This window comes from Ptychodera flava, chromosome 17, assembly GCF_041260155.1.
Source record: "Ptychodera flava strain L36383 chromosome 17, AS_Pfla_20210202, whole genome shotgun sequence".
Lineage (NCBI taxonomy): Eukaryota > Metazoa > Hemichordata > Enteropneusta > Ptychoderidae > Ptychodera > Ptychodera flava.
Window position 1 is genome coordinate 33,678,356 of NC_091944.1, and position 25,114 is coordinate 33,703,469.

At 38.1% G+C, this 25,114-nt stretch overlaps 1 protein-coding gene across 1 annotated transcript; it reads left to right on the forward strand.

Moving 5' to 3' along the window:
- The first annotated feature begins 2,905 nt into the window (after positions 1-2,905).
- On the forward strand, positions 2,906-24,047 carry LOC139116112 (2-aminomuconic semialdehyde dehydrogenase-like). Its single transcript, XM_070678657.1, is given in 9 exon segments — positions 2,906-3,173; positions 11,223-11,427; positions 11,912-12,122; positions 12,885-13,051; positions 13,600-13,775; positions 14,345-14,519; positions 14,869-14,982; positions 19,159-19,254; positions 21,561-24,047. Coding segments are annotated over 9 exon segments (1,461 nt in total). The 5' UTR covers positions 2,906-3,003; the 3' UTR covers positions 21,708-24,047.
- The last annotated feature ends 1,067 nt before the right edge of the window (positions 24,048-25,114 follow it).

The following is a 25,114-nucleotide window of genomic DNA, read 5'->3' on the forward strand; positions in this document are numbered from 1 at the left end:
AGCAGCAATTCCAACAGTTCCGGTACTGTTAGCCTTAACTCCTATACCAGGTGTTGTTATTGATGTGATACAAGGGAAAACTGGTGTAGCAAAGAGACGAGAGAAGTATAAACATTATTACGTTCAATATAAACAGCTGCTTACACAAATACAAGAAAAAGGTGCAACAACAGAGGCCCCGGGATCAGAACTTATTCAGGACATATTTCATCAGGCGCTAGAAATTCAAAAACAAGAAGGATTTAGTCCCCTCTGGAAAGATACTTAAGACATTATGGATTGAATGGATATGAAATTAGTTCGTACCGATAGGAACTTCGTGTTCAACATCAGCTAGACTCCGCGACTGACTGACAACGTGGGGTAAAAAAAGCTCCTTTATATAGGCTAGTTTGATGGTGATGACTCACACGGAATTTCCCGTACATGTATAAACATGTTGTGTGTGACTCAGCAGGGAATTTCCCCGCTTAGTTCAGGACAATGCACTGTTGCGCGTGCGTGAGTTCGTATATAGGTCAGGGTCATACTTTAGTTACATGGATGGTTAATTTTTCCTTCGCTTCATGTAGATAAATGAATAAAATGGGTGTAAAATTCTTACTTAATCCCAGTTGTCCACGTTTACTTTACTACTGTTATCTTCATCAGTCGCTTGATTTAGTCACAGTCCCTAAACCACGGAGCAACTGTGATTTAGTATATTATCGATCTCTGTTTTTAATGATATTGTTCTTCTGGAGAAGATGGTTCGATGTAATTATGTTTGCTCTCGCGATTTTCCTGTATAATAAGTGAACTGACTTTTAAATGTGTTGAGTTAGTTTTCAGTGATTATTTCGTTTTTCTTAATCAGTGATTATTTCGTTTTTCTTAATCCTGTTTTTGAGTCTATAATGACTCTTTCGTTGTGTTCATTTTGTCGTCAAATCCATGTCGACACGGGGTTCTTGGAAGATATTGGGATATGTCTGTTGTCTTTGTTCTTGTATTCTTTCATTCTGTTACCTTTGACAACTAACAAGAACGAGGTCCTATGTAAACTGACAGTCCGCATTTGCCTGTTTAATGGTTTTATCTGTCGTGTTAAACGTTACAGTTCCCCGTCATTCTTTGCCGAAAGTTTAATTATGATCTCATGTCAGGTTTGGTTGGATGGCTTCTAGTTTCGTTCTCAGAAATTAAATTTCAGAGTCAGCCTGTAGATTGTTGGTTGTTGAATTCCAGTGTGTTTTTGCTTTGAATGGATACGATTGTTGTGGTGTTTCCGTGTCTTCCATGATCGAGTTTATAGGGCAACTCTGCTTCAAGCCTTTGTGTAGTGCTATTATTTCGGGGATCGATCGTGTGTGTTTTGAGAGATTACTGATCAACTTTAAATAACAGATCTTGTGTTTCTGAGGTTTAGTTTTATTGATTTACTATCGACTCATTTTGTGTTTTTCGCTTCTTTTGTTTGTGTAGCGTTTACCATCGTGGATAGCACCCTTCTATAGTTGACACATCAAACTTTCAAGGCCAGAAAATCATGACCTGTTCAGACAAAAATGTCCCGATCACAGACGTTGAACCGCAATATCACCGGTTTGCAAGATGGTACAGGTAAAAGTAATAGCCCAAAGTAGATCGGCAATGTCACATTACCAGTGCCTGTCACTACCGCGGGGTCACTACACTTTTTGATTGATCGATCGGTTGTAAAAAGGTCGTGATTTTCTTGCCTTGAAAGTTTGATGTGTGAACTGGAAGGGTGCCAGGCATATGACCCTTGATACCTGTAACAGGAATGTAGGAATGTAACGGTCGACCAGTGTACTCTGTAGGCCTACTTATTGGGTACTTACAAACCATAGGCGTTATGTGGACTGGGTAGTTTGTAAAAGTGTAGTTTATGCTATGAGTTTATGCTACAATCCGGCGTTCTGAATGTTGGAATGTAACATAAACCTCATAGGATAAAATACCCTTACACAAACTACCCGGTCCACGTAACGCCTGTGTTACAAACATTGTATACACAGCACGTCTCCGGTACTCACGGCAATAGAATCTTCTTGATTATCACGGTGTTCCCTTACATGTTTTGCAACGATATCAATGTGATTGAGACGTATGTGACAGAAACTTATTTTTCTTTTATTTTATGACCAAATAACATAAATTAGACGAACAACAACAACAACAACAACAACAACAACGACGACGACGACGACGACAACAACAACAACAAGATTGTAAGTTCCCTGTACTTCAGGTCAACATGTACTGTATGGTGTATTAGCATATAAAAATGGATTCAATTAACTGAACAGTTAGTTTAGAGTTCAACTAGAAACAGATGTGACATTATCTCGCGACGATGCATATACTGCTAGTCCCGTCTCACAAGCATCACGTCAAATCGATTCAACTTGAAATCCACAGCGAATCCTTGTAGGCTAAACCCAGAGACAAGTTTTAAGTGACGTCACCAATTTTTTCCTACCTTATGCGTAAATAATAACGGCTACCTGTTTAATCCCCTAAAGAAAGAGCTGAAGGTGTAACCGTTTATCTCACTGAGCTTGAAAATTCGTCGCTCAGGTAGATCATCAACTTTGTTTTTATATTAATTATGACTGAAACTTCAATTATTTATCGCAGTGGCGAAGTGACTGTTTTTTATCCCTCCGTTTGCATTACACAGGATTGAAGGTTGACCTTGATCTCACTGAGAACAACTTTTGGTCTAATTTGTAAAATTGCATGTTTCCCCACACCGTATGATCTCCCAAGTGCGCCGCAGTCGACGGAACAGTGAACTTCTGGGCGCAGGCATATGTATATATACTGCATGTACTGTCATCTCAGTAGGTCAGCAGCTACGTCATCACTCGACCTGCAGCAGACAGCCGGCCGTATCCGACCTACACGCTGATTTGGGTTGAATCGGATCGAGTTGTTTGGATTTGCGTGCACGAATGATCCCTGTTCTCACGACATCGGCCTGTTTGTGAATCCAAGATGCCCGTAGAAGTTGTAGTCGAAAACTTCATAGATGGAAAGTATGTCTCCTGCGATGCACACATCGACAGTTACGACCCATCCACCGGGGAGGTGTGGGCAAAAATTCCGGACAGCGGGGAACGAGAGGTCGAAATCGCTGTTGGCGTCGCAAAGAGAGCTTTCGCATCGTGAGTATTTGTGTTTGAATTTCGTTCTGTAGTGGAGTGTAGTGTAGTACCTAAACTCTGTCATGTGCAACGAGTGAAGCAACGGTAAATACGATGTTACATTATCTCAAAGCAGGCTATCGTTGGTTGGCTGTCTGCACCCTCCTCGGTTCGCTGAGCAGCACATACACATCTCAGCGAGAAGGCGATCGAGCAGACCCAGCTACATGTCGCCCCATTCGCATGTGGTTATGTACACGGTAAAGGCCACAGGCGTGCTGTTTTCTGGGTAGTTTCTATAAGTGTAGTTTATTCTACGTTTCGACGTTCTCTTCCGTAGCCTACGGAAGAGAACGTCGAAACGTAGAATAAACTACACTTATAGAAACTACCCAGAAAACAGCACGCCTGTGGTAAAGGCCCCCGTGACTTGTAACGAGGGGCATTCGCCATCCATGCCATGTGACCGCAAGCGACTCTGTACCCACTTTCTTGCTACCTCTATGGTACTCATAATCATTGCACAAACCGATGAGCGCCTGTGATTTGTCTTGGGCAGTAGGAAGAAACATTGGACCAATGATCTGCCAAAATCGATGAAAACTTTACCTTATATGCGACCCGGACCACCCACAGGTACAGGCGCTCGCAGTGTTGCTTTGTCTATTTTTTACATCCATGCTTTGTCGATCGAAGGCCAGCCAAAACTGTGAGGCATGGCTTCAAAAATTCGACCTTCGATGAACTATCCAACCGAACCACACTTGTGAGCACCAGCTGTGGTGGCGACCAGATAGCCCTCGATTTATAATGAGTTTTTCACGGCTCATAGTTAGCTTAATATTATTTCTAATCTCTACCCGGTACAGATATGCAGGGGGGGGGGGGGGGGGGGCTGTTATGGCGAAACACCCATTTATAGCAACACATCATTACATAAAGGTGGCTTTGCATAGTGAATCCCACGGTTCTAAAGCCTAAGGTGAAACCAGCAAAATGAAATTCAAAGTGACAATAAAAGCTCATGCTATAACCAGTATCCAACCATATAGTATTGTTTAATTTGGATGGGTATCATGGTTTTCACTAGGATATCTGACTGGGCAGAATTTGAAAGTACATAGGGGCGAACACAGACAAGAGGCTGAGGAGGAAAGTGTTAGAGGGGGTGTCTCCTATCTTGTGTGGAAAATTTTAAGAAATTGATGTGTGCAATGGTGTAGTCTGGTGCAATCTGAGACTGTGAGAGGTGTTTCAATTTATTTTGCCCTCGGTAAAATTGTTTGAAAATGACATTGAACACTGATATTTTTATTGTCAGTTTGGTTGTTGAATATTGTTACTGAGTAAAAAACAGTTCTCAGTTTGCCAGAGATTGAAGACCAAAGAATATGCAGGAATGGATAATCTGTGACCTCCTTGTGTCATTTCTCTAGCTGCCAGCTTCTAATGAAAAGCCTGAATACAGTATGGAGTCAATTAAAGTATATGTTTCTGTGATAATAAAGGATGAATTTTACAACAGTTCACTTTTATCCTAGATCCCGTGAAAAATTTGAGAAATGGATGAGTGCAATGGTGCAATCTGGTGCAACCTGAGAGGTGTTTTCAATTTACTAGTAAAACTTACAACGCCCTAAGGGGGGTGGATAGCACGACAGGGGGTGTGCCCCTCTCGCATCGAAAATTTTGAGAAATTGATGGTGCAATATTGCAATCTGAGAGGTGTTTCAATTTATTTTGCACCAAACATTGAGTAATCCCCCTTTTCCTCTACACATTTTGAGCAACCCCCCCTGAAGTTTTCAATGTTTCGAGTGACCCCCCCCCCCCCAACGCCGTAAATAATGATGGCTCCCTAAAGTGGTTGGAGGGGACTGGCGGTAGACTATGGCATGTTTAAGCCATAAATCCCACCCAGGGACGGTATACCACAGATTTTGACCAGTTCACGACATATATGCATGAGCCATAGTGATTGCATACTGGTATATGAAGAAAATCTTTCTAATTGTAGAAAGTGGTACATCCCTGAGTTTTTCATGGCCCATGGTTAGTTTAATCGCTACCCAGTACAGATAAGCACTCAACAATGTGGTTAGGTAGTACCTGGCAAAAGAAAATGTTAAGCACCTGCAATATTGGTGCATGGCAAATAGCCAGCTAACTGAATGGGAGGGGGTGGGGTTGTTGCACCAGGGGGACGGGCAGGAGAGGTCCATTGTGCTTAATTAGTCAATGATGGGCTTTGAGAGAAGCGAAATGTACATTGCTACCCTAAGAGTCAGTACAGTTCAACCTGCATTGTTTAAATGGAGGAACAGGGGGTACTGTAACAGATTAATTGCTGTAGGCATAATTATAAAATCAAAGTAATGATTTACCGTGGCACATTTATCTGGAAGAGACCGGCTTTCCTTACACATTTCAATTTTCAAACTACAAAGTACCTGATACCTGCAAAGGAATGATTGTGTAACTCGGAGCATAGCTCCATTCATATTCTTTACAGAGAGACACTCAAGGTAATTGTTGAAAGAAGTAATTACTTTAGAGTCTTACGTAATGTCTTGATTGTGTCTCTTACAGTCCTAGATAAACCATGGACATGGTACGTCCATGGATAAACTAGTACAATGGACACATTCTCAATAGGCAATGCTACAATACCATTGTGAGTGATATCCCCTGTAATAACCACTGCAAACCAGTGAGTAAGCAGTGATTTATCAAGGATGAAGCATTTTGTTTCCAAGGAGTTCTGATGATTTCATAGTGTGATGTTAAGTGATACAAATTAAGTATTAAGCTTAACAATATTAATATAATATTTCTAATCAACTGTCTCTTTCCTTGAAATTGCGGCAAAGATTTAGCAAGATTTTGCCAAGTGATTTTATACCCCATTATATAACAGTTACTGCAGTTCTTGTACATCAAAAATTCATTAAATTCTTGATTGGAGTCAAACTCACCGTGAGTTATTTGCCAGTTGAGCATATAGCTCCAGTAAGTTGTGACAACTTACTGTACGTGAGCTATGCTCACCTGGCAAATAAGTCTGCACTCAAAATTACTCAACTGCATCCCCAGTGAAGGATTTATTTCATGATAAAAACAAACTTATCAGAACAGTTTGATAATTCTGTACAGTAGGTCTATGACAGACAATGACGGATTGAAATATGTACCAAGGACATTTATCACCTTACCGGGTATGAAAATGTACACAAGATATGTTTGTATGATAAAATTGTATTGCTTTGATGCTGTTTTAAGGCTTTTTCTACCACCTCTATTACTGTCCCTTCTGCCAAGCAGGGTCCATACACTCCACGAAAAGTCCTTGAATTTTAAAACGTCCCGATAAGTCCTGGAAAGGCCCTTGAAAATGAAATTGAGTCTTGGAAGATCCTGGAAAATTGATAATCCATCCCGATTTTCAAAAATAAGATAATCAGTCATGGCATTGTGGTAACGACATGTAAAATGATATAAATAATGATATATATTAAAATAGATATTTTGAAAATGGTATTTTGTACCTAAGAATTCAAAGGTCCTTGAAAATTCTTGAAAAGTCATAGTCCTCAAACTTTATGTGAGTTTGAGTGTATAGACCCTGGCCAAACCAATAAAAATCATTAATTATTAAGCCCAAAACTTTGTATTTTCACCCTTTTGGCATGGACATGTTATGGAGGGTTAAGGCAGAAAAACTTGTGTTTATACAGAATCTCTGTTTTCAGGGGCATTCAAATGTTGAAGTCTTTTTTAAAATGCCATACATGGGACATGTTGTGCCTCACCGATGTTAGCCAAGGTGACCTGATTGGATGTAAGAGTTGGCAATATGATATTAGGTTAATACACAGTCCCTCCACAAAAGGAACTAATGGTTGAAACCACACTATAGTTCATGACCAAAGAACTCTCACAGTCGAGAAGCGCCAGTTAGTGCAGTTCAGTTCACAGAAACCCATTCCACAGTGTCATAATTCATAATAAACCAAGACAGATGGACAAGCAAAGCCCAGGGCCAGTGTTTGACTGTGAACATATAACATGTGAGGTTGTTGTTCTCTATTGCTTATCTAACACATGATTTGTGAATGACCAGATGACGAAAAACAGATAAGCATGTCTTTTGTTTACTTGTTTAGGTGCTGCTGATACCCTATGCATAATATAATAGTAAGGTCATTCCCAGGTCATTGACCATACATTACAGTGGCACTGCTTTCTGTCAATGTGAATTTTTGAACTGATAACATTGTCATGTCCTCCAATGTACATTCACACATATCATGGACATAATTTGTTGATATATTTTCCTGTGTACAGACGCATTTGATCATTTTGCATGATATGGCATTAAAGGAGGTCAATCAAAAGTTCATCTTAGGTCATTCACTGTGAGTTTGTAAGTGTAGGGTGTCATACAATTCCGATAGTATGAATGGTGTATTTCACTAAAAACACCATGAGTGAACACCCGCTTCAAGTTCACTGAATGTGTGAGTTGGAAAAATGAATGTTTTAGGAGTTTTATTTTGAGTGGGTCATCGCTGTTGTAGGTTTCCAGGCCTTCCCTTATTTACAAGGAAAAAGAGGTCAGTGTGGATGGTATTAAATGTAGTTTACATGATATTGTGTACAAGTCTATATGTTGCATTAGCTAGAAAGATGTCATAGAAAGTAAGAATAAAATTCATAATTCCAGATACTTGTACTGCTATCCTAACTATGATAATGGTGAAATTGCTCCCATTATCCTCCCTCTTACTCAAATGGTTGAACCCTTAACCCCTATGATGATGATGCTGGTATATTATGCTGGTATCTAGATACATCTATACCTGTATAGATATGCAAAATATTGCTGCCATGTCAACTCCCCCTCTTTATGGAATAACTGTGACTCTAACCCTTTCACCAAGTCCACTTTCTCCCATAGAAGACACGGTCCACTTCCAATTCTTTTTCAGAGATAGACCTTATGAAACTTTACAAACAAATATGTCACTGACAATGACAGGCCTGGACACTGTAAGGAGTTGGTACAAAAAAGTAATAAGATATGGTAATTCTAGAAAACTGTAAATCATGATATTTTGTCATCTGAGTCTGAAAACAATTCTTTGATAAGATTGTGTACATGTACATCATGCTGTTGATATATTGATGTCATATTTCATTGATAAGTGATAACCTAGGCTATGGTGGTCTATAGCCAACAGAGAACAGCATTTATAAATGCAAAATTATCATGCGTACATGTTTGGAATATTATACATCTTCTTTTTTGATGTCATTAATGTGTGTAGTGGTGTGTGAGGCAGGTATGATGTGCCATTGATGTACACTTCTGTATCAAAAGTTTTCTAATTTTAAATGTGTTGATGTGAAGCTAATAAATTAAAATGATCTAAAGTTGAATGTGCCTCGGGGATAGATATTCAGATTATCAAACTTTTGCAATACTATTTTGATATATGTAAATCTTTTCTCTTTGAATTTTATGTATCATATTATACAGGAGTAGAAATTTTTATGTTATTCATACACAATTATTTATTTATTTAAAGGCCTGTGCCAAGAGTTAGATTATCTCGCCAGGAAATTTACTAGACTGAAAGATCTGTTGCTTGAGGGCGCTCTATACGCTTCCGAGTGACAGAGCTTTCAGTCTAGAAATTTACTTACTAGATGACAATTTCAATGGAAAACAAAATGCTATGACACCTCCATAATCTTCTTACAGGCTTGAACAAATGCAAAAAAGTACAGAAAAATTCACAAAAACTGGTAAAATATTGCATCAAAATTTTAGTGGGAAAATTACAGCAGTCAAAGGGTTAATGATAGTGAACCTCATGATCTTCTTACAGGCTAGAACAAACTTGATGCTTTGGATCGAGTCGCCAGCATTTAAAGGTCTGGTGAAATGGTCCCGTTCGTGTGACTGAATATCTTCCAGGGGGTCAATACTATTACACTCGCAACAGAATTGCAACCTAAAAGTACGCGCAAGTGTTAATTTTTTTGATATTTCTATGCGCGGCTTTCATGGGGTCATTTTGCGACACTCAGGTCACGCCCATAGCGGGGATATAGTTGGCCCTCTGTGACGTCACAGGTGTGTTCATTTACATCGAATAGCGGTCCAACGCCGCCTTATCTCTGCCCGGTATCCGCTAACAAAACAGGCTCCAGTCTTCGCGCTGCCCATTTGCCACGTTCGCCAATGCGAATCGAAATCCGAAGTGGCGAAAAAAAATCGATCGTAATTCGCCACAGCGGCGAAACTGATTTTGTTTAAAAAATATGGTAAAATAAAGAAAAAACGTTGGTTTTTTAGTCTTTTGTTTAATCTGCGCTTCTCTCTCGGCGATTCGCAAAAACTGTGTCTACTTCCGTATTATTGCGTTCTTTCCGTCGTACGTATTTGCAATCGAGCCAAGTCTCGCGAGAGATTTGACGTCATTTAGTCTAGTGTGCAGCATGCATAAATGGCTCTCGCGAGAATTGAAACTTAGACACACGCAATCGAGCCCTCGCGATAAATTTGACGTCATTTTGTCTAGTGTACAGCGGGCATAGGAACGCTCGCTCGCGAGAATTGAAACTTTTGCTATACATAGCAGACATACGCATTTTAATCGAGGCAACAAGGATCGGTGTTGCAGTTGATTTACATTGCGGTCTCGATGTTCTGTGTTGTGCATTTTAATCACAGTCTTCAACATTCCATGTTGCGGCCGATTTGCATCGCGGTCCTCGTGGCCCGGTATTCCCCGTTGTTCTTCAATTGCCGTCCTACGACGCGTTCCGTGTTGCTGTCGATTTGTATCATGAAGGACTCTACCTCCATGATTTGTATCGCGATCTCTACGTACGTATTTGTGTTCGTTTTAATGGTAGTCTATTCAGTGTTGCTGTTCATGCAGCTGATTTGTAGTTATAGTGCATTTTAATCACGGTCCCATTTACGTTTTAAGTTACTGTCGATTTGCATTGCGTTCCCGACGTTCCGTGTTGAAGACAAGTGCATTTTAATGGCAGTCACAACGTTCAGTGTTGGTGTTCATGCTGTTGATTTGCATTGCGGTCCCAACCTTCTGTGTAGCGAGTAGCGAGGCAGGCTCAGCCGAGGGACCGTGGCCGATCGTACGAACCAGCAGAGACAAGCACATTATGGTTCAAACACTCAACACTTGACGGGAACTTGAAAAAGTTTACAGTTGAGCCGTTCATGTTCTTGCCGCTGTCACAGGCACCAAAAGAACAACGTTCTCCCATAGTGAAGGAGGACACTGTCCTGATCATGTAAGCGGAACCCTAGAAGTTACCCCCCGTAGGGAGCTTACGGAGGTGTGAAATACTTAATTCCCGTTATGAGATACGGCGTCGGGCAAACTTCGGAAAGCCGAAAAAAAGTCGACTGGAGAGGCTCGGGGACACGCCCACATTGCATTTTTCTTTTGCCATATTTCATAATCACGCGCGCTAAACGAAAAAAGAAACGAATGTAACTGTTTTATAGACCATCAACTGTATTTCTGTGATTTGCAACATGGGCATTTCACCAGACCTTTAAGGCCATTGGAAAAAGACTACTTCTGTTGAACTAGATTTCATAGACCCCAACACTGTGTATATAAATTGTTCTGTAAAATGTATATTATTTAATGTGGTGAACTTAAACTTTGTAAAACAATCCAAGGAGGGTTCACTATCATTAACCCTTTGACTGCTGTAATTTTCCCACCAAAATTTTAATGCAATATTTTACCAATTTTTGTGAACTTTTCTGTACTTTTTTTCATAATTTTGGACCAAATGGATATCACATTTCATCGGCTACAGTTTTTTACCAAAATTTTGGCAAAAATCAGAAAAAAGTTGACTCTGGTATATCTTATAAAGGTGACAAAAATTGACTTTGGCGCTCAAAGGGTTAAGCAATGGAGAATGCTTGCTTTTATGAAACTGCAGCTGCCACAAATTTTCTACACTTATGGAGTATACTAGCTAACTGACAAACTATCTCTTAATTCACTTGTCAAGATGGTCAACTACACCAGCTCCAGAGAGGTCAAGAATCTTGAATAAAATAGCAGACGTATTGGAATCCCGTCTTGAGGAGTTTGCCAAGATGGAGTCTAAAGATCAAGGAAAACCTGTCTCACTGGCCAGAAGTGTGGATATTCCAAGAGCTGTCTACAACTTCCGCATGTTTGCCTCAACCATTCTGCATGTCACAAATCTGTAAGTGAATAACACTTTACTGGTGGTGTTTTACTGTTTAGCTTTCAATCCTAGTACAACTGGGATTTGGGCCAATCAAAGTCTTGTCTACAGTTAGTTTGGACCTCTGCACAGTGAAATGTTGGTGAAATTGTTAAAACATGTTTAAATTCATTATATGATGTAGAATTTTGAAGTTTGTGCAATATTCATGTATCGTACCAGAACTTCAGTGAATATCACTGTGTGTACCATGCTTGTTATTAATACCTGTTTCATACTTTACAAGCCATGTACTGGTATAATGACTCAAGCATCAATGCACAGACTGTACATGTGCTCATCTCACGACCACTTTTGATTTGACCTATCATTAAATACGCAGGTAGTAAAATTTGACATTACAATACGGAAAATGGGGTGAGCAGGTAAGAAGAGCATGTACCTAGAAACAGCGCCCTCTGCCAAATGAATACAGCTTCTTTCTTTGTCATCACTGATACTTTTAGGTCAACTGTCATGGAGGACCGAGGGCTATCAATTACACAACTCGTTCTCCGGTTGGCGTTGCTGGCTTGATCAGTCCGTGGAATTTACCTCTGTATTTGTTAACCTTCAAGATAGCACCGTGCATAGCTACAGGGAATACGTGTGTCTGTAAGCCCAGTGAAATGACATCAGTGACAGCGTGGATGCTGGGTAAAGTCTTCAATGATGCTGGTAAGTCAAAGTCAAAGTCAACCAGCACGTAGATTAAAGGTATACTGTCACCTGTTCCAATTTTGCCGCAGTTACCATGGAAAGAGAAAATCTAACCAATCACAGATTTTAAGCGGGTGGCCGCTTTTTAAAAACAGCGCCCTCACATGGGCATTTGATTACCAAGGAACGCCGCTGTGACCATATATGGGTATATTTAGATTAGATGTGACTGTATACCTTTAAGGTAGAATATTGCTCCTTGGGGACAGATATTCTGACTGTCAAACTTTACAATTCTTTTCTAATCTGCCACTTGTGGGGGCTCATTTTAAAGCTCTTGGTGTAAGAAAAATTTTCACCGTCATAGTTTTTTTTGAAAATCGATCCTCCATACAAGTTTACACAGGGATGAGGGCCATTTTGAATTCAAATATTGTTAAATCTTGGGTAATTTGTTTCACTAGTACAATCTGATCTGAGGAGCAATAATTTTTTTTATCAGGCTTTATGTGCAGCAAATACCCTTAGGTTGATGACCTTGATAATGTAAGAAAAAGGTATTGATATCATGGCTGATGTCTTGATAAATTGGTCCTACATTAAATGTACCGTTACCTTGGTATACACTAAATCACCTAGCACTAAAATCAGAATCCAGTGCATACATGTAAGATATAATATAAGGACAAACTATTTTGACATTGTGGAGAATTTCCGTCATGATATACCCGGTACAAGTGAGTTTAGATGACTATAGCATGTATTGGTATTACTGTACAGGATTGCCAGCTGGTGTTGTCAACATAGTGTTTGGAACTGGACCAAAAGCTGGCAGTGCCCTGGTCAAACATCCGGACGTCTCCTTTGTCTCCTTCACTGGGAGTACTGCCACGGCTGAAAAGATACGACAAGACAGCGCGCCATACTGTAAGAAGTTATCTTTAGAGGTGGGTCAGCTGGCAGCTCCCAAAACACGGAAATATATTCAGAGCATTATTTGGAGTGTCTAGTTACTTTTGTTCAGGCCAGGTTCATCTGATGATATCAGGTCAGGTTGGTGAAAACCAGGAAAAGATAACTTGACCTTCATAACATATTTCATGTATGATATTGACTGCAGACTTAAATCATGCAAAGACATACAGTACATGTACATGAGCAAATGTATTTTACTGACTTGATGCAATGCATGTCTTGATCAGTGGTCTGTGTCACAGAGATCTTCCGGGAATATTAATGTTCATTTTGGAAGACTGTGACTTGAAAATGAAAAGGGTTAGCTTCTACAAGATATTATCACAATATGTCATGTTGCTGTTGTAAAATTCCACTGCTTTGCATCTGTGTTGTGGTTAAAAAGTATATTGTGATTGTTTGACGAGACTAGTTGTAAATCATAGAAACCTTTCCATATCAGTTTACACTTGTGTACGCAGACATTCAAACACGAGATGATAATTCATTGACATTTTATACGACATTTGTCGTCATACAGCTTGGTGGAAAGAACCCTAGTATAGTGTTTGATGATGTTAATTTAGAAGAGTGTATTCCTACCAGTGTCAAGTCAAGTTTTGCCAACCAGGGTGAGATCTGTCTCTGCATGAGTAGAATATTTGTACAGAAGGGCATCTACCAGACCTTCCTGGAGAAATTCGTAGAAGCAGCAAGGTGGGTTGTATCAACAGTCCTTTGGCTAATATGGGCTAGAGTGAAGATTGGTACAGAAATTGCTTTAATCACTAGTAAGCTAGGGGAGCCATTAGTGTTAAAGATTACAGTAAATACATGTACGTGTATCTAAAAATGTCTACATGTAGGCCAGGAAGACATGATCAGCATCCCTATGTGTGTGTATGCATTAATCCTCACATACCTTATGGCCTCTTCATTTATTAGTTTGTGTAAGTATGATATCCACCTAGAAAGTCCAAATTGGTTTCCAGAATATCAGAGATATCGACAAATGTATGACAAGAACATTGCTGTTTTATGGGCAAGTGATCCATGCCTAAAATCATAGATTGCAGCTTCTATCGTCTATACTAAAATGTTGTCTGACCAGTTGACACTCATGCTTATGAATTCTAAAATATTAGTAAATTTTTGAAATGAGGAATTGACTACAATAAGTCAATGTTTCCACGTGAAAAACAAGAGATATTATTCTTTGACTTATTTTCAGGGCATACAGTAGTCGACTTTCAGTATCTGTGACAAGAATTTTGTCTTTCTTTCAGAAAAATCAAAGTTGGTGTGCCTTATGAAGATACAACAAATATGGGAGCATTGGTCAGTAAAGAACACTTAGCCAAGGTCAAGGGTTATGTTGCCCTTGCCAGGAAAGATGGTGGAATGATCCACTGTGGAGATGGGGTAGATCAAGAACCAGACTTACCAGAAAAACATAAACAGGTATTCATTGTCAGAAGTCATGACATCGGTGATTAAGTCAGCTGTTCCAAATGTAAGATATCAAGGTGCATCAGATCAAAACCATTACAATTGTAGTGTTAGTCTGATGCTTAATGTCAAACAGGTACATATACGTGCAACTGAAATTAAACTATACCTCAAATTTATATGTTGTTGAGCTCTGAGATTAAGTTGTCTTATGCAATCATTTTTATATATTTCTCTCTCCCTGCTAGGGTTATTTTATGAAACCAACAATTGTGACGATACTTTAAATTTTTATTTTGTTGAGCTCTGTGATCAAGTTGTCTTATGCAATTGTTTTGTTATTATTCTCTGTTCCTGCTAGGGTTATTATATGAAACCAACAGTTGTAACTGGACTGACTGACAACTCTCAGTGTATGCAGGAAGAAATCTTTGGACCAGTTGTCTGCATCACACCCTTTGAAACTGAAGAAGAAGTGAGTCTTTCCATTCTAATGTGATATCCATGAAAGGATATTGTAAATACCATATTCATTTCTTCGCAATGTAATGTTGTCGGGGAAAGCGCCCTCATACTTGTACAGAATTTTTCCTTATCACACACTGGCCAAGTAGCTGATGAGCCAATGAGCTCACAAGTGGAGATCTGTTTGCATATTGCATAGTGTATGTGTTGTGCATGTTCTACTGTACTTTTGTATGCTGGTGAACAATATCTATTTACGCAGAAGGTTTCATGTCTTGAAGCAGCTTGCAATGTCAGCAATAAGATGGATACAATTTTGAAGTGATGGTTAGTGAAGCCTTGTTGTAAGTGTGTGAAGTGTGACATGCAGAATGTGCAAATGACGTCATAGAATTATCAGTCTGTAAGGACATGTGTTCAGCTGCATGGCTAGAGATCATATCCTAATGGCAAAAGAAATTATTATGTCAGTGTCGGATCCTGAAATCTGTCCAAGATTGTGCCATTCAGTTTTAGTTATGCAGATGGTAAAACCATAGAGGTACATGTACTGTTATGCCCTTGGTCATATGGAGGATGGTCCCTCCATGGTTCAGGCACTAGTTTCTCGGTCACATCAATGTGTATCAGGGGCCAGATAGATTATCATTACATCTTTTTTAGCTCCCATAGCCATATGTATATATGGCAATGGAAGCTATTCTTATAGGCTAGGGAAATGTCTGTATGTATGTATGTCTGTATGTCTGTATGTCTGTATGTCTGTACGTCTGTATGTCTGTATGTCTGTATGTCTGTCCGTCAACATCAAAAACTCCAAAACCGCTGTACATTTCATCTTGATATTTGGTGTGTACATGGATGATGGGCTGTAGATGGAGATGGGCTGTAGATGAGATTTTGTTCAAATGAAGTTGTCATTGCCAAAAATATGCAAATTAAGTGAAAAAATGTAAAAACAGTCAAAATTGAAAAAACTCAATAACCACTGAGCAGATTACATGAAAAATTAGCATGTAAGTACTTTGGGCTGACATGAAATGATTGTGCACATCTTGGGTCAGTATCTTGGACTTGCTATTTTTCATGAATTTTTTTGTAATTTTCTCCCATTTTTGGTCAAAAAATCTCCTGCTCTGAAACCACAAGTCCGATGATTTGAAACTTGGTATGGAAGTGCATAGGAGTGACCTTTGCCAAATTTGGGCAAATCGAGGTGAAATTTGCATATTTTTAGTTTACACGTCCATAGACTCCCATGTATAAGGCAGATCTCCATAGACTCCCATGTATAAGGCCACGAAAAATAAAAATTTAGTTTCTCATCGTATTCATATTGCAAAAAGGATGCAGTGACACAATTTTTAGTCCCCACAGATGAAGTCCAGTGAGCTTATAGATTGGGTCATGTCCGTCTGTTCGTCCATCCATAAGTCCATCCGTTCACGCATATATCTCGGATATTTTGACAAAATGTCATGTGACCTTGATGACCTTTGATCTCAAATATACATATTTGTCCATAACTCAGTAACCACAAGTGCTACAGCCTTCATGTATGGTATGATGGGACACCTTATGACGCAACATATTGTACCTCATTAATTATGTGCATATCTAATTTTGAGCGAGCCAATAGAGCTAGAGGTCTGATTTTTGGTATATAGGGATAACTTAGCAAAACAATTTTTTTGACAAAATGTCACGTGACCTCGGTGACCTTTGACCTCAAATATACCTATTTGTCCATAACTCAGTAACCACAAGTGCTACAGCCTTCATGTATGGTATGATGGGACACCTTATGACGCCACATATTGTACCTCATTAATTATGCGCATATCTAATTTTGAGCGAGCCAATAGAGCTAGAGGTCTGATTTTTGGTATATACCGTACTCGTCCGAGTATAAGCCCCTGCTCGTGTATAAACCCCCCTACTGATTTTAGAGGATTTTAGAAAATGCATTACATCCGTGTATAAGCCCCTACCCTAGTGTAACTCAAATACAGAAAGGTTAGGAGAGTATATTTGGTCATTTAACGTGGTAAAATTAATTTTAGATAATAAAGAAACTATTAAAAGATGTTAAAACAATGGGAAACTGGAGTTCCCTTGACAATATCGTAAGGAAAATGACACGTTTTTCCAGTACTATCTCGATTCTTTGACCCTACTCACCCCGTCGCCTAAATAGAATAGTCTCACTCACGTCCGCCATTGTTTATTTTCATTCACGGCCACGATGTTTTCAAGCTTGAAACATGCAGTTTCTTTTGTTTGAAGCAATTATCCTTTCATTTGTGAAGACTTTTCCTGGTGACTATTACAATTTTCACTGCTATGTTGTTGTTTTCACAAGATGTAGACAGTTTGATATTGGAATATTGAGTTGCCTTTCGATGTGGGCAATGCATGCCTGTTCACATTACTACTGTTGATCAGCAGCATACATGACGTCTTTGTTTCAAGTTTGGGGTTTTTTCGACGCTGAAATTTCACCAAAATGTCACTTCTGTATTCAGAGATTGTACAATCAATTTCTTTGGATGTGTAAGTCGATTTTGAAAGCGATAGAAAGATCGAGTGGTGTTGAAAAAATCGTGCATAAATTAGCATAAATTAAGCGTCCATGCCAGATAACATGGGGTTGCTCGAGTATAAGCCCCTCCCCTAGTTTTACCGCTGTTTAGTGTTGCCGAACCGGGGGCTTATACTCGGACGAGTACGGTAGGGATAACTTAGCAATACAATTTTTTGACAAAATGTCACGTGACCTTGGTGACCTTTGACCTCAAATATACATATTTGTCCATAACTCAGTAACCACAAGTGCTACACCCTTCATGTATGGTATGATGGGACAGCTTATGACGCCACATATTGTACCTCATTAATTATGCACATATCTAATTTTGAGCGAGCCAATAGAGCTAGAGGTCTGATTTTGGTATATAGGGATAACTTAGCAAAACAATTTTTTGACAAAATGTCACGTGACCTCGGTGACCTTTGACCTCAAATATACATATTTTTCCATAACTCGGTAACCACAAGTGCTACACCCTTCATGTTTGGTATTTGGACACCTTATGACGCAACATACTGTACCTTAATAATTATGCGCATATCTCATTCTGAGCGAGCCAATAGAGCTGGATGTCTGATTTTTGGTATATAGGGATAACTATAGAGAGAAATTTTTGACCAAATGTCATGTGACCTCGATGACCTTTTACCTAAAATATATGTTTATGTCAATAAATAAGTAACCACAAGTGCTATGTCCTTTGTATTTAGTAGGATGGGAGACCTTATGACAACACACGCTTTACCTCATTAATTATGTACACATCTAATTCTGGGCAAGCGAATAGAGCTAGAGATCTGATTTTTTGGCATATAGGGATTAATTAGCATATAATTTTTTTTTTTCAAAATGTCATATGACCTCGATGACCTTTGACCTTGATTATACATATATATGCATATTTCAGTAACCACAAGTTCTATACCCTCCAATTTTGATAGGATATTAGACCTTAAGATGTCACATCTTGTACCTCATTTATAATGCGCATATGTATTTCTTGGCTGGCCAATACTGCTAGAGGTCTGATCTTTTTTCCCGATTTAGAACCATAACTTAGACATGCCTCATGTGTTTCAAATTGGGAACAACGACATAGACCTATGTGCCCATAGATCTCAACATATACACTCCAGTGATACTTCTTAATGACCATATTTTCCTGCCCCATCAAGACTTATACTCCTATTACAAGTGGGGACTATGTCATTGTAAATGACTTGTTGAGTTAATGGTTGTATCACAGTATTCGATATATCTAATTCTGTATTTTTCCATTTTATATTCTGAATAATTACATTAAACATATTTCACTGTCTCCAGTACATTTCATTTAAGTATTTTCACTTCATGCACTTTATCCCTTTCACACATGTTCAATATCTGACCAGAGAACAAACACTAAATAGTCCAGGATGGGAGCTACAGTGTCATTGACGCTATTTTTGTAGTAGTAGCTAGTCACATTGTAAACTCTTCAAGAACATGTTTGGGTGCCAGAAATGATTTAGGTCAGTTAGCATGTGCTGATCATGTATTTTATATGTGGTTGTTCTGATCTTTTGACCTCATCACCTCGTTTGACGTTTTGCCCAGGTGATTCAAAGGGCCAATGGTGTCAAGTATGGTCTGTCAGCTTGTGTTTGGACAAAGGACGTCGGCAAAACTCACAGAGTGGCACAAAAACTACATGTAAGTTTATCTAATGGTAATTGATTCTCATTACCTTGTCACCCCTAATTTTGTGTGCAAAAGTCTGGTTATCTCACAGGAAACAAAGAGATTTGACCAATATGTGGAGTGACTGGGTTTAATGAAGGGATAATTGCTGTATTTTATAATAATATTTCCTTAATTATTGTTCTATACAATGAGTTTGTTTCTTTATTCCTCTCTCCTGAGTATACATAAAATTACAAGGCATTAGTGGCCCGTACCGGCTACAGTACAATTTGACACCATCCTAAGGGGTATGTTTGCATTTATCCATCACAAAGGGCCCCTCAGGCAAAGCAATGATTAACACCATGAGGAGGATGAGCCCTGCATCCTTCAGATGTGCTGTATCAGCTTTTCCAAAGCAATACATTGTGTACAGTATGGAATCTTATTGTTGACAGATGAATTCAAGTCTGGCCTAGAATTCAGTCGTCAACAATAATTGTTTACTGTACACATATACAGGATTTGTCAACACTATGAATTTGGAAATGATTAAGGAAATAGAACAGGACACTCTGCGTTGGAGAAACTATAACAATATTTGAAATACATCAAAAGTTACATCTTATGGAGCTTTAAGGTTCCAAGACAAGAAATTTGACCTTTTTAATCTAACAATTCTCTAACGGTTAATAAGCTCAGAACCCCTGTAAAGTATACATTTTCTGAAAGCCTAGATATACGGGAACATTTTGGTAACCACAGTGTCTCCATTGTTTACATAACTATCACGTGACACGGTAATTTGCATAACCTTTCAAAAAACGGTTTTCCCTATGTTTTGTCTCAATACTTCAAAATATCTGACTCAAACTTGCTGGAATGCAAGCTGTCACAACGCTCTTCCAAATTGTGTCTCAGATTTTTTATATCTTGCTTAGTTTTTTTGGAGCACAATTTTAAAGAAATCAACTACGCTTAAATTCACTGCTCTGGAAGTTTTTCTAGCAGAAAAACTGTTGTAGAAGGCTTAAAAAAATTCTAAGACATACTTTTGAAGACCCTTTGGACAGCTTGCACTCACACAAACTTCAGCCACATATCTCAAAGCATTGAAACAAAACATAGGGAAAACCGATTTTTGAAAGGTTATGCAAATTACCTGTCACATGATAGTTATGTAAACAATGGTGACACTATGGTAACCAAACTGTTCCCCTATATCTAGGCTTTCCGAAAATATACAATTTACGGGGGTTCTGAGCTTCTTAAACACTAGAGAATTGTTGGTTTTAAAATGGTCAATTTCTTGTCTTGGAACCTTAAAACAATTATTCATCAAATATCCTCTAATTACTTTTGTTATATTCATAATTAGCTTGTATCAACTATCGCAGTTTTTCTGTATGCATAGTTGGCAGTCTTGAGGGATTAGGTCGGTAGAGATGTAACTCACAGGGGACACTCTATCAAGAAACAAGATTTGGTATTTTTCACTTTAACATTGTTTTTGCAACAAGTATAGGCATTTAATGCTATAAAATTATTGGGAAAGAATTTAAAAAAAAAATTAGCTCTGTTTTTCCGCTGTCATGCCAAAATATATAAGGATTAAGTTTTATCGTTAGCAGTAAGCAGTAATGCTTGGTTTATTCAGAATTTGAGACCTCAGAACTTTATACAATACATGAAAAGAAACATTGATACAGACACAATAAAGCATTATTGGACACTATGAGAGGTTTGCTTTCTTAATCTAGAAGCATACAAAATACGAATTTAGCTAAGTTTTATCTTTAACTCACTGATGCATTAAGACCATTCAAGATTTTGTTGCTGTATTTGAAGTTAACCCTCAGCCGCAGTATTAACAAATTACTTACTCTGCAGGGTGCTGACACACAGTCAGGTATTTTTCAAAATTTCAGAAACGTCCCTCTCCTTAAACTTCATATTTATGTACAATTGGTGTAGTATCATGTTGAAAGGATGCAAGAATTAGGTGTTAGAGAACACATGCAGGTTATTTAATCAACTAATTAGTGTTTGTACACCCTCTATAATAGGCTGTCAAACATATTTATTTGATGAATTTTTTATGAGTCTCATTGTGACAGTTATATTGAGAAAAATAAATACAAGAAAATGATTATTTAATTTATTTCACATGTATATTGCTAGAAGCCTGACAACGGTGCATACTTAGCTGTCTGTGTTATCATTTTAGAGTTAAACATTTTTGTGTGATATCTTATTTATCATTGGTCAGTATTGTGTCAGAGTAAATTGTTAATTTCAGTTCATGTATTAGCCAAGATGTTTTCTCTCCAATGAAGGTTGGAATGGTGTGGGCTAACTGCTGGTTTGTCCGGGATCTCAATATGCCATTTGGTGGAATGAAGTCATCCGGTCTTGGAAGGGAAGGCTGCAAAGATTCCATAGAGTTCTACACGGAAGAGAAGGTTGTCTGCATTAAGACATAATGGAAAAATACTGACACAGAAAATGAGAACACAAAATCATGGAAATATTATATATATTGTTGAATTTGGATGTGTATTTTAATCTGTATATTCTAAATATCTTCAAGCAAGTAATGTGGTGTATCTTCATTTCTGAGAAGACAATTCTGCCTTGGTGTGCCTCACTGAAATGAGCATGCTTTGTTTGCTAGAGGGCGCTATTTCATGACAACAATTATGAATAATATTTTATCACATCTCAAGGCCTCTGATCATACTAAGGGGCCTTAAAACTAAAAATATGATCATCATGAGCAGACTTTCTTTCACATTGCTGATAGAGGGCGCTGTCAGTGAAATATTACCTCGATAAGTTCAAGTGAAAAACAACTCATGCATACTTGATATGAAAAAATAATATGATAACACAAATTGAAAGTTATGATATATGTCATTTTTCTGTCTTTAAACTCATATTTGTGGAATCATGTAAGTACAATATGTTAAAAACATTGTTTGTGAAATGTTGCAATCTGCTCTGTTGAAAAATTAAGGAAATTATTCCGCAGTTTTAAAAAGATAAACTTTTAAGAATTTGAAAACCATCAAATGGTTGATTTTTCATTGAAAGACTTTTTAATATGCTTCATGATGGTGCTCTTGTGCATAGCTTGACCAGCATTTGGTGAGGCACGCCTGATTTTTTAAACATGACCCGACCTGTCATGACCTGGCATATGGACACTGTAACACACCTGCAGTTTTTGTTGAGAGTAAACATCGTCAGCTTTTAACCTGTTCACCCCCAATTCCCTGTAGACAGGTCCACAATTGCCATTGATAACAATGGGTTTGGGCCAAACCATGGTGGTGAAAGGGTTAAGCCATAGACAGTGGCCACTGTCTATGTTTGAGCAAACAACAGTGCAATACAGAAATGTTATAGAGCATAACAGAGATGGAACTGTGCATCTAATAGCAGTGTTAGCAATCATTCCTGTTGTTGACATTTTTGAAGTTCAGTTTCCTCAAACCTTCAGACATCCTTTTCATCTAAAACTTTGACGTCTTTCAACTCACAACATGGTGGTTTTGATGACCCCTTTAGAGCACTAGTATGAGAAGTATTGCAAACAACTTAATGCATAATCCCAAGAAACAAATGACTTGTCTGCACTTGTTCAGTCTACTCAGGAATTAATTTATTTACTGTAAGTAAAAGTATGCTAGGTTGTATGCTAGTGTGCATAAATTAACTCCCCTGCAGACTGAAAAGGTGCAAATAATTCTCATTTTACAATAAATCAACAAGCCCTACAGTTTGGAATAAGTTTTCAAACATGTCATATGAGAATGTTGTGACATTGTCATTTTAACTTCACTGTACTTGAACTTTGCAACATCAACCCTGCATACTATGCAGCATGAAGAGAACTTGCTAACTTGTTATTTTGGATGCAATGTTATGATGTGGAGTTTTGGTAAACCCCAGCCTTACAGACACAATGATTGCTGCTCAAAGCCACTCTTCTGTGATCTAAGACTACCATGGTTTTGTATTCATAAATGGATATCTCATTCCTCTGATTAATAATTCTCAAGAAATTCTGAACTCAGTAAATCTATGCTAATAAAGAAGGCTTTATTGAGATGACACAAATTATCTTGACATTTCATTTCCGAAACAGAACAACAGTAACTGTAACTTCTAAAGATTTTATTTTTTCAGTATTTTTGATCGATGCACCAACTATAATTTCTCGATCTTCTTCCTACAATATGTTGAAACAACCCAGTATTGGTCTTCTCAGTGCAGCAAGTGTGAGTGATTTGCTGTGTTCCTCGTGAAAATTCAATTCAATGATCTGTCCTGACCTTTATATTATCAATAACTGCACTGTAAGTCACATGTATACAATCCATGTGTATAAGCTTAGTACTAGGTATTTCAACATGTTGTGGGAAGTAGACCTAGAATAGTATATGATACATTAACCCTTTGAGTGCTGTAATTTGTCGCACAATAATTTCAGTGTAACATTTTACCAATTGTTATGAATTTTCTGTACTTTTTTGATAATTTTGGAACAAATGGACATAATCTTTCAATGACAACAATTTTTGACCAAAATTTCAGGAAATATCTGAAAAAAATTGTCTAGATCTGAAAAAAATTTGCTGGCTATGTTTTATTCTTTAAAGGCAACAAAAGTTGACTTTGGCACTTAACGGGTAAAAAATACTCCTGAAAGGACTTTGTCAGAGGGTGCTTATCTTTTAACACAGTGCTATCCAAATTTTACACAACTCTTGCTTTTTAGCAGTTTTAAAAAAATAGTTGTAGAAATCCTGTCATATTTTAACAAATAAAATACATAAATGAATATATTTTTATAAAATGTGTGATATGATGAATGTTAAAGGGATACAGTCATGGGAACTGTGCTCAAATGTTGTATGGGACCCATACGACGAATGTAAACACTGTATCCAAGGTATGGTTGATGAAAGTTGAAACATGTCTGTCGTAATGTACCGGTACATTGTATAATTTAAATGTTGCAGCTATGTTTATGAGATGCATCTAGATACCGTGCATGAAATGCATTGTTTGTAAACAAGAAACTCGCAGTTCCGACAATGGTTTCCCTTTAACCATGAAAAGAACTTAGTCAGCCAAACTCCCTGGAAAAAGTTTTTGTCAAAATTGGTCAAAGTTACTGTTTTAGTGGCAAATGTGAGTGACCGCTGCAAAAATATGAAATCATAAACAATATTCCTTTTTTTGACTACTGACTGTAAAATGTGATTTTTCTGATTTTAGCAGTATTGTCAAATTCTATAACTTTCCACATGTCAAATCAATAGAAATGATTCGAAAGATTGACAAAGAGGCTGACAGGTTTCGCACTGTGACAATGATTAGCAAGTATGACATCATCAAGTTGTTATGCAAAATAGGAGAGATGACATCAAGAGCTGTTGATGATTGACATCGTGTCATTATGGTTATAATTGGCAGTGCACTTCAAAATGGTTGTACACAGCATGTTGTTGGACAATCTGATGTCATCATAGCCAATGCTGTCAGTACACTTCATGTCTTCTGTTATGCTATTTTGCCATATTTTTGTCAAACTTTTGAATAGTATTGCAGAAACAGGAAAAATGGGAAATCACTGTGGTTTTGTCAGTCTTCCATTTCAACACCAAAGTGCTTTATCGGGTACGTAGTGGTGCCAATACCACCATTAGGATATGTATGTCCGGGTCTGTGTCTTTGAGAATGCACAGACCATAGGTCTGCATACAGTGTACAATTTGATATGTGTGTTGGTGGGAAGTCCGTAATATGCTTAAAGAAGTTTGCACCTTGAAAGTAAAAGACTTAAACGTTTGCTGAAACTTTCCTTAACGAAACTTCCAAC